Genomic DNA, 11,149 nt, shown 5'->3' with positions numbered 1-11,149 from the left:
AGCCGCAGTCTCCCGGCCTCACTTCCATAAAAGCCGAATGAAAAAAATGCGCCTTTCACTCTAACAGAAGCATTGTGGGCATTGTAATGAACAGATCCATGCAAGCTTAGATTCATAGTCTTTGCAATTAAAGTTAAAACAAAGTTTCGAGAGAAGAGAATCATGCTGACGTTTTCTTGAATATTTTAGGTGATTATATATTCCATTTGACAAGCATTCAAAACAATAGGGAACCCAAATTACCCTTTTCGTTCAAAAGGCGTTTTGGTGGCGTGTTTTTGCGGTCCTTAATGGCCGGTTTCGGCTGGCTTACGAAGAAGAAAACTTTGAAGTTACTTATCAACGACTAGACCGCGCAGACTAATTTGTCCAGACGTGTAAAAAAATGCCCATAACTCATCTTTGATCTAACAAGTTTATAGTTGGTGATCTTTAATTGGTTGAAATAAAATCATTCTTTAGGCACGGAGCCAAGACTGTGTTAGCTGCTTGTTCACGATATTCGAGGCGATTCCGCCACGTACAAACGCTCATCAACTTGATTAAAGTTTGAAATGGTTGTTTAAAATTGTCTTCTTGCTTTGAGAGAGACAAAATCTTGATTGTCACGTAGCAGCTATTGACAGGTAATGAATTCTCTATCAAGAGTGGAGGCTTAGCAGATAAAATAATATAATCGCGTGACCTCTCCTTTTTGATAAAAACCGTGAATATTAATAGACAGACCTCACAAAAACTGACATGGAATCGATCACGTACATTTAGAAAATGAAATATATAATCCTTATTGATTGATATATTTTTTCTCCTGGGTATTTATTTATTTATTTATTTATTTATTCATATATTTATGTACTTGTCTTTGATACTTCTGTTTTGCATGGTAACTGACTCGCAAAGCTTCAGAGAGCTGAGAGGAGCGAGTAACACGACTAAGTTAGTATTGCCATATTTTGGGTTTGGAGACGACAAATCTACCCTGTGATACACGACAAACAAACATTTGTCCACAAAGTGATTTTATTTTAAGCAGTGTTTAAGTAATGTGCGATTTTATAATAGACTGCTCTCGAAAGTTCGTCAAGGGTACTGATCTCAAGACTGAGTCTGGCTAAGTATTCAGCGAAGCTAAAAACAACCACGAAGGCTGTTGTTTCCGATTTTTGAGTGGGTGTGGGAGAGTCATTTCCCAAATTTCGGAAGGTATACTCTTGTACTTTGAACCGGCGAGAGCGGCTAGTTAAAAAAACCCACGAGTTACAGTGCTTAAAAACATATTAGTGTGCAGTGATTGATTTGAGGTTCTCTGAAAGTTCATTCCGCATCACCAAGTTTCACTTACCTTAAGACGTAAAGACGTAAATCTCCGTCCGTTGATGACTCTACAAAGCTTCTGTTATCATTAAAAATTAAAGCGCAACTCAGGTTTTCTTGACATGATAGCAGTGTAATGTCACCACATGCAGTGCTCAGAGTTAAATATTACTAAGTGGATTAGTCGCTGCAGCATGAATTTGGTGACAAAGAAGGGGAGGAGTTAACCCTTATTTTTATACCCACGTGGAAATTACCATGATAAACAGACTGCGACTCGAAGTCCTTCAAAAACAACTTACTGTAATTGTAATACCTGCAGTGACTCCCTTTCAGTCGGAAAAGATATAATAGAGCATAATAACTTTGTCAGGCTAGGCCTCAACCTGAATATGCCACAACAGGGCCATAAGACTCAAAGGTGATGTGGTTAGTTGTAAAATCGCCTAATATTCGCAGTTGACAACGCGAGCGATGAAAGAAAATACAATAAATTATCTTTACGGGAGAGAAAATTTAGAGAAATTTATTAAAAGAAACATTCTTGCGGTCTTTTCGTGCCGATCAGTTGAAATGGCTTTATGTATGCTAATGACGCCAATTATAATTAGCACAGTTGAAGGTGGTGTATAGCTGAAAAGCTAGCTTAGTTTAATAACAGAGCGGCATGAGATCTCATATCAAGCAGAACTGATCACTGTTCAAGGCACCTGTTGGTGGGTAAACAAACTAAGCACAATGCTGTACTCCACCGCAGGGAGACGTGAACACCGTACTGAACTCATGTATTTAATCATTAATGTCGATATATGACGTTACTGTGAAATCATGTATCGATCGAGACAAAATGGTTTGTTTATTCAAGACTGAACTTGAAGTTCAGACTTATTTGCTAACAGACCAGTATTGTGTTTAAAGGAAATAAATTTTGAAGTCTTGAATACCCTCAGGGTACTGAAAAACGGAAACTGTATCTATGAGCTCCAAGGTGTACACCCTGGCGTTTTGTCGCGGCAAGGTTGATCGTGGAGCACTATTTGAAGTCATTAAAATTATGTTTATACTTTTGGGGCAGTTGTTTTTGTGGTTGAACGAAATAACTAAAAAACCCTACTCCAAGTAAACCTACAGGTTATCAAAATGTAAATAAATATATTTAGCTTCATTTAACAATGAACTTCAGCTGACGATAACCTGGTCTATTTATCAGTTTTTCACATTTTCAATCTCGAACTCCTGGAAAGCGTTAATAACTGAAACTCGCTTTGAGTGTGGTGTTTTTAACGAGAACGCAATGAAAAAGCGTTTATTAGCTTCTTAGTCTGATGGCAGGTGTCTCATGTTTCTCTCCGGTTTATCCACATTCAGTAAACGATTCCCAAATCGAACTCGCAACGTTCCCGAACCGCGAATCCCCAAGCCAGTAATTTGTGGAATAACGTTCGGCAAAGAGGATCATGTAATTTTAACTTGGCTAAAATATTTTAATGACCCTATGAATCTTTTTAAATCAACATCTTTTACAATCTGCAACTACTATTATAGTATTGGGATGTAAACATTCAACACCTGCCAGCAACAAATAATAAGAATTAGGCGATCAAAATCTCAACTTGTTAACCAGAAGAAACGGTTGCAGCAAACAGTGTAGTTTACAAACCAAAACGATACTTTATTCAATGATAACAATTTTTTGACAATCCGCTTTGGTTAAATGTTCTTAAATGGTTAAGATAATTTTTTTTTCATATTTTTTCAATGTTTACGCGAGTACAATCTTAAGCAAATAGTTGAGATTGATAAACGGACGAGTGAGTGAAACCCATCATGAAGCATGGATTGAGACAGTTCTAAAAAAATCGTCCAAAAGTTAAAATGTTTCCATTAGTCTTAGAGCGTGTTGCAATTTAAATTACCGAAAACCGATCTTACCTATGCAAGCACTTGTACTGTAGGTCATTTTCGGGCCTTCTTCTCCTACGTTAAATCATTATTGTAAAAGCCAGCATGTGTTTGCCGAAACTAAAATGTAACTCAAGAACTTTGTGAAGCGTCTGAAAAGAAGGGAATGTGATTGAGGGAGGTTAACTATTAAGCACTGATGAGAAAGTTCGGGAAAAAAAAGTCGGCACACTACAAATGGATTTAGTGATAACTTTCTCTTGAGTTAGTATGTAGTTTATGCTGCGTGGCTTTCATCCCTGTCAATATTTAGGATTGGTTACTTTCATCACCTTTGTTGTCTTTTGAGCCCTCAGTCTAAACGCTATGCATGGGAGTTGTTCAGATTATCCAAAAGAAACAAAACTAGGTGGTTGACAGGGACTGGCCAATCTGCTACGACTTCTTGAAGGTCATCTGCAAACCGCTGTCACAGATGTATAGACAGCAACAGATTATTTCACTTTTTCAACAGCTGTTTCAGGGCTGCATAAAAATCTGGTCGGAACAGACTGTACAACAGTGGATTGATAAAAGATGTTGCATACCTTACTAAAATTATAACATGTCCCGGAATATAAAAAGTTGGTGGAATTAAATCAAGAGTAAGAAGGAGCATTAATAAAAACCATGGCAACCAGCAAACGACAAATAAGGTTGCCATGGTAACAAATAATACAATACACTTCCTCTCTCGAGCCAGTTTTTTCTTGCGGCTTGAGGGACGTTTTGATCTTCGCTTTAAGAGACTGGAAAGGGCTCGAAAGATCTTGACAAAGGCGTAAATTATAAAGCTGTATGGCAAGGCAAACACAGCGACAAAACAAAAGATGATGTAGCCAAGAAAATATTTAGTTCCTGACGGATCCATGGTTTTCTTGATCCAAATGAAAGGAATAAAGCCAAGCAGCACTGAGACAAACCAAAGCATCAACAACACTCCATTCACTGTTGTTTTTGTGGCGAGGCGGTGGGTAACAGGCCAGACGATCGACAGGTACTTTTCCAAAGTAGCAATCAATATATGATAAACAGACAGAACTGCTGTAACTGTGTGGAGAACAGTCACAAGGAAGCCTAAGTAGAACCGTACTGTATTAGAAGAGATGACAGGTGTGTAAAACACTATCAGAAACAGAGGAATGTTCAGTGCTCCGGTCATGAAGTCACTTATTGAAAAGCTGAAAAGAATGTAGTTAGCTGGTGTACGTCGTAGCCTTTTCGTTTTAAGAAACACTACAACTACCAGCATGTTTATAATAATTATTATCAACGCGATAGGAACAAGTTCAGCTATCACCTCCACATTGGTCACTGGAAGGCCGTCTGTTGATTGGTTTGATTGGTTTGTACTGATCACGGTGCTGTTTAGCGGCTCCTGAATTGGATTCATTACAGCTGGATGAAAATTCTGTATGCGAAATCAGCTGATTCCAGTTCGACGCTAAATATTGTTCCTCTATACTTCTTCCTCTATGATTAGTAGTCAATTCAGTACTGGAGTGCGCGTGTCCGGGTCCACATGAAAACTTTCATATCCTCAGTGTCAAAGGCATCAAAACACTGCAAAGGAATGAGAAAAAGTTGAATTGACCCCTGAAAAAATCTGCTTTTGTCAACAGTTAAATTTTTTTGTTTAAAGGACTTCATGAGTAAAGTGCTAGGTCTAAACTGGCGCGTAAGCTACCACCTACGCTTGAATGGTCGCTTAAGGGAAAGGAGATTAGACTGTATTATCAAATAAATACTAACAACGAGTTCTTTTGTTGATCGTGCCGAGCGTGAAATGCGCGATGCTAGAATCTCCCGGGGCGGAATTGATGCACTGTTTAACGTTGGACACTTCAGCCGCTAGTCAATGATGTTGAGATGTTCAGAAGAACGAAAATATTCACTTGAATAAATTAGTGGAACACCCAGGCTTACCATCCTTTGTTTATGTGGTGAACTGTACGGACATTACTTGTCACATGATTAGCTTTTATTTTTTAGACGATGAGAAGTCCAAAGACTACTGCAAAGCTGACACAACGTAATATATTTTAAAACAATATTTCGGCTGGCCAAACCAGCCTTCTTCAGGTTTAGATGTTACTAAATTATATAAATGAAATTACAATATATATCATGAAGGATGTTGCAATACATGGGAGCAGCGGAAATGACGTTTACAAGGTGGTACCAAAGGATGAGGAAATAAGTAAAATAAAATAAAAAAATTTACAATTCATCACGTCTATTCAAACCGTGGGGTTCCAAGGTCCCCGCTAAATCTATAAGAAAAGATTCTCTGGCTTTTCTGATTGAATCCGTGAGGATTGAATCACGTGAGGATTGAATCACGTGATTCAATCAGAAAAGCCAGAGAATCTTTTCTTATAGATTTAGCGGGGACCTTGGAACCCCACGGTTTGAATAGACGTGATGAATTGTAAATTTTTTATTTTATTTTACTTATTTCCTCATCCTTTGGTACCACCTTGTAAACGTCATTTCCGCTGCTCCCATGTATTGCAACATCCTTCATGATATATATTGTAATTTCATTTATATAATTTAGTAACATCTAAACCTGAAGAAGGCTGGTTTGGCCAGCCGAAATATTGTTTTAAAATATATTACGTTGTGTCAGCTTTGCAGTAGTCTTTGGACTTCTCATCGTCTATTTTTCAAGTTTGGCTGATTAGATCTCCTGTGAGATCCAACGTACAAGCAAGCAGGATCTTCGTTCACGGCTTTTGCAGTTTTTAAAATTTTTATTTTTTAGCTGTTTTGAAACTGATTAAAATTAAAAAAAAAAAAACCAACCAAAAAACAAAAACTAAAACTGTAACAAGGTCAATGGCATTTTCTACGAGTGCAGTTTTAGAATATTAAAGTTTGACTCCTTATCTTCGAGTTGCTAAAACTGTATGTACTTTAGGACCACAAATAATTACAAATAATTTAGTACATTTGAAGACTAAAATATAGCCAGCCGCATGTTACTTAGACTACAACTACCTTGATTTCCTGCAGGTGTGTAACATAGAGGGTACTGTGGCCATTGTATAATTTCTTTAAATATAATCATGACATCAAGTCTTGAATAATCGCTCCATCCTTCCTGAGGGGATTTTTTTGTTTCATTTTTTACCTTTCTTTACGTCTGATGAATTCAGGGAGTGCCATTTTAAATTGAGGGGGCGTTTACGCCATTACAGTACAGTACAGTAAATTAATCTGCCATCATGTTTTGTGTCTATTCTTAAAATTTTCTCAAGCTGAACGGAAAAACGTCATGTTTATTAAAAAGAGAGAAATGACTTTGGGAAAATACACCCTTTCCTCGGCATTTGTCAACTTTAAAAGAAAACACCTGGCGATATTTCCGAACTGATGCAAATTTCACTTCATACATGCGCTGCAGGGTTTAAAATTCTGCAGATTATTTTCAGCGGAACTAGTAACGAATGATGTGCGTATACGTTTTGCACGTATTTTAGTCACCTACGTGAGAGAATCGTAGAAATTTTCTCCACTTAAGCATGTTGTCGCGAAAGAACTGACGTCAACACAACAATGTAACCTACCTTTTGAGGTGGTGTATCTTGGCGCTGCCTACCCAGACAAGCGGCGCCGGGAGCAGTATTTTAACAAAAACTGAATGACTCATCGTTTTGAATAATAATATGAATATCTCACCTCAGGAAACAAAGAAGCCACACTGTTAACTCACAAGTCTTGTCGTCAATATTTTTAAATATATTAAAATATATCCCTTCTAATTTAAAATTCATCCAAGTTGATTGGACTGAAACTAATAACCTGAAAAACATACATCTATATCAGGCTGTCGTGAACAGCCAAAAAACAAAAAAAAACTAACGTTAATTTCAAATTTCCCACTAATCTTCTATGCCTGAACCATTAGTTTTTATGTTGTATTTTCATTTAAATATACATTTAAAACAATTTAATTTTTATTTATATAAGACACGTTTCCTTCTCAACTCACAATGTGATGGAACAAAAGAAAGCGTATAATTTATCCCTACCAACCCGTTTATCAACCTGCGTCTGATTAGGCGATCGATCTGATGGAGTCATAATTTGTATTTTTCTGAGAAACAGCTGAAACCAAAAAGCAGCTAGATATACTAACGAAGTTATCATAACCGCCGTAACAAAACAAGATTTTCTTCGATTCATCATACCGGAGCTGTATACCATTTGTTCTTTGTCGTTGTTTATTCACAGAACTTGACTGTACGTCGTTTTATTTCCAAGCGAGCGCGAGAAGCGAACCCCTTTTTTTCTCTTTTTCGTGCTTCATGTCTTCGCTAGCCTCAAGCGATCTCGGAAACGAGAAAACTGGTACGTAGGCTAGATCATAATAGCATGAGTTTTCGCGGATAATGGGGGACTGCATGAACAGAGGCTGAACGACTCTGTAACACTCCAAAGATAAGTTTTTCAGTACTATTGATCAATACCCGTTGAGGGATCGAAAATTCGAACAGCTTGTTCGAAATCAATTGTTACCATTGCGAAATTATAGCGCACAATTACTATTTAGGGAAGGATCGAAAATTCGTACAGCTTGTTAGAAATCAATTGTCACTGTCGCGAAATTGCGGCGTATAATTCGGTGAGATGTGACGTTCTATATTGTCGTTAGCTGTTGTAACTGACTCCATTTTTAACTGCGCTTTTTGACATTTTCTTATATACTAGCCTTACTGAATTGACTGGATTAGTTAGCAACATTTTCCCAATATGTTACCTTGGACTATAGCTATTGTGTACGTACCATGGGCACTGAAATAAACTTATCGTCATCTTATGGCCGGCTTTTTATTTGTCAGAGACCGGTCAGTTCGCAAACAGAATATACCAATTTGAAGGATAGGTTTTATCCTATTCCTTCGAATTTCTTCAAAATAGCGCTTACCATTTTCGGAGTCAGGAATATTTTTCAAGATTTTGCAGCACAATACGCTCAAATCGGCGCATTCGATTTATAGACTGGCCGGACAGTTCTGGCAAATAGAAAGAACTCTTAGCCCGTTTCTATCAAGAGATATGTGATTTATTTTACCAATTTTCTTCCTTTGAACACAATGTATTATTTTGCTTAAAATTAAAATCAAAATTAAGATTATCGGCCCTCGTGTCTTTATAAAGACTTAGCTTTTTCGGGTGGGTGGGTTGTATTTTCGAGTCGCCTGTCAACTTTGGTAAAACGTGTACCTTCTATGTTAAACTAATGTCGCCTTTGTGTAGGATATATGAGAAGTAAGAGGTGCAATCTGTATATTTCTTTGCCGTGAGTTTAAACTTGAGATGCGGTGGTCCACAAGACCTTTGAGTACACAGACAAGAGCACATTCAAACCGACTGAGCAACGAGTACTCCATGTAGAGACAGTGCTGTGTACCAATCTAATAGTAACATTGCAGAGGCTCGTTACAAAGTTAAATTCTGACAACTTAAAGGAAATACGGAAGTGGAGGAAAACTGACATGTACGAGAAAGAACACAGAAGTAAACGAAATTGAACGACCTGAATGATCCCACCTCTCAAGGGTAAGGCGATACTTTTAAAGTTAGTTGACTGAGATTGTTATCTGAAAATAATGAATAACTGAAAGCTTGTGTAATGGAAAAGATTGTTACAGGTGGAAACCGCAGAGGAGATTTTAATCTCCTTGAAATCACAGTGTAGAAGCAAAGCGTGGAAGATATAAAATGGCCAACAACACTGAGCTACATTGTAAAATTGCATCCGCGCACCTTCGTTAGAACAGAGGCTTGAGCCACCATCAATACTGATGTCTTCATTCAGATTTCCATCAATGTGCTTGGCTCACTTCAAGTAGTATACAGGTGAAGTAGTTTCTTTGACATATCAGCCATGGATTCAACAATCACTCAGAAGAAGTCCTATAAATTTATGATGTCTTAAACCAACAAATAGTTCGTGAAGCAATTTTTCATTGTCTGACGGCTCATAATAAGTCCTTAGGCTCGTAGAACTTGTTTTGTCTATCTTTCGAACTGCTGATGCCGTCTATGATATTTATGCAAACTTATTTTCTTTTGAGCACAAAATTTAAGCGGAGGAGAGGCTCTGTTACCCCTTTGAAAAGCTGTCTACTTCTTGTTCTTTGTTTGGAATCATGGCTGGCCAGTTTCTGTGACGTAGAAACACCGCTATGAGCCTTTCGTAGCTAAGCGACGACGAAGGGCAGAAAGAAATTTATAAAAGCACTTCGCTTCCTTTAAGAGTCGCTTTCGTATAAAAGGGACACTTCATGTCTTATACGCGTCTCATATAATTAAGGACTTATTTTTCTCGTATCATTATGACCGGTTACGTCTATGGGTTTTTTTTTTGATAAAAACACGTCTTGCGTGCTGTACTTCAGTGGTTACGTGTATGTTAAATATTATAATAACAATAACATAACGATATTTTTTCAGTGCTTTATAAAAATACGAATACGTTGTTGCAAGAGTAAAAAAGGAACTCGCTAAACATCTTTTTGGTAAATTCTATAAAAGCCCGAGACATAATTGTAAGATATCGACTGATACCTTAGTCAAATACATTTCATGCAGAACCTGCTTTCGAATAATGTTAACCAATTAAAGTATTCACAAAGCAGTTAGTAACAGACAAAGGTATTGAATCAGTTTGTCTTGAAGCTGACACGCACGAGGTATTTCACGTGTATTTTATGATTCTACGATATCTACAGCCATCAACGGTATCTTACCCTTGACTCCCTTAACACTACAGGGCGGCACTGAACCATTTTGACTACTGAATTAACTAAGAAAGACGAAACGTGCGTATCTTGTTAGGGCGGTTTCTATTTGTATTTATAAGTTTGCAAACGGAATATACCAATTTTAAGAATAAGTTTTATCCTAGTCCTTCAAATTTCTTCAGAATAGCACGTACCATTTTCAAAGTCAGTGATTATTACAGCACCATCACTTCAAAATGACGGATTAAATTTACAGACTGGCCGGTCTAACCGGCTAATTCTGGCAGATGGAAAACATTCTAACGGAAGAAAAACATTTTTTCGCAATCTGACGTATCACATGTACCAGGCTGAGGGGAAAATTTAGGAACTACAAATACATGTAGATTTGTAGGATCTATGAATGCTCACAACATAATTTTAGTTCAGTAAAGCTCGGTCTCTTTAGGAAACTCAGATTCTATTCCCACCATCATTTTCGACATACAAAATCTACATTAAAATAAATTAAACAGTTACCTTCGTGAGATCCGTGCGGGACAATGTCGCAAATGGGAATTTTTTATCTCGTGGCTTTTGAAACTAAAAGCATCATCATGATGTTCTCTAAAAGCATTAATTAAACATGTCACTGCACAGAAAAGACGCCTATTAATAACAATGATCGTCTATTGTTCCACAAGTGTGTTTTCCATATACAGTGTAGGGCTCTTGTCAAGTGATTATTGTCGGTGCATAAACACAAACTCAAGTCCGAGAACGATAGGCACACTTCATCCATTCCGGCATCCATTCATCCGTCCGTTAAAGAGAATAGGGGCTTAAGCGACGACGACGGCAACGGCAACCAAAACGTCATTTGTAAATATATCGTTATTTCATTTGTGCACAAAACCTTAAAGGTGGTCATTTCACGTTGTTATTTTGCAGAGGACAGCAAAGAAATGTACCAAAATGTAAAACGCACCTGCAGAGCGATTGTGTTTGGTCATTAACCTATCGTTCTGTGGCGTTGTCGTTGCCGTCGCCGTCGTCGTTGCTTAAGGACGGTGCCTACTAATACCGAAGTATTTTTGTGCGGTTTATGACTATGCGAGAAAAGCAGATCTTAGCAAGGCCTATTGGAACCCAATAAGAAA

General features: G+C 37.6%; 1 protein-coding gene across 6 annotated transcripts; it reads right to left on the bottom strand.

Moving 5' to 3' along the window:
• Positions 1-177: 177 nt before the first annotated feature.
• Positions 178-10,814, bottom strand: LOC146454693 (5-hydroxytryptamine receptor 1E-like). 6 transcript variants are annotated; one of them, XR_014859212.1, is made up of 3 exons: positions 9,031-9,492; positions 1,557-4,818; positions 178-1,485 (listed from the first exon to the last, which is right to left on the bottom strand). XR_014859212.1 is itself a non-coding variant. In XM_085095214.1 (2 exons), the coding sequence occupies exon 2, from the start codon at positions 4,646-4,648 to the stop codon at positions 3,716-3,718; it is 933 nt and encodes a 310-aa protein (XP_084951340.1). In that variant the 5' UTR covers positions 4,649-4,818; positions 10,530-10,814; the 3' UTR covers positions 178-3,715. The 6 variants fall into 6 exon arrangements, 4 of the variants coding, with proteins under 4 accessions (XP_084951340.1, XP_084951342.1, XP_084951343.1 ...); XR_014859213.1 differs by having other exon boundaries at positions 178-2,847; positions 2,884-4,818; XM_085095214.1 differs by lacking the exon at positions 9,031-9,492 and adding an exon at positions 10,530-10,814 and having other exon boundaries at positions 178-4,818.
• Positions 10,815-11,149: the final 335 nt, after the last annotated feature.

Source organism: Pavona decussata, unplaced genomic scaffold (genome assembly GCF_977016875.1).
Source record: "Pavona decussata unplaced genomic scaffold, jaPavDecu1.1 SCAFFOLD_300, whole genome shotgun sequence".
NCBI lineage: Eukaryota > Metazoa > Cnidaria > Anthozoa > Scleractinia > Agariciidae > Pavona > Pavona decussata.
This window is presented reverse-complemented; position numbering and strand designations above follow the sequence as displayed.

What these genes read in the sequence shown, in the direction of transcription:
- LOC146454693 (XM_085095214.1), bottom strand. Translation starts at nt 4,648, where the DNA reads ATGAATCCAATTCAGGAGCCGCTAAACAGCACCGTGATCAGTACAAAC.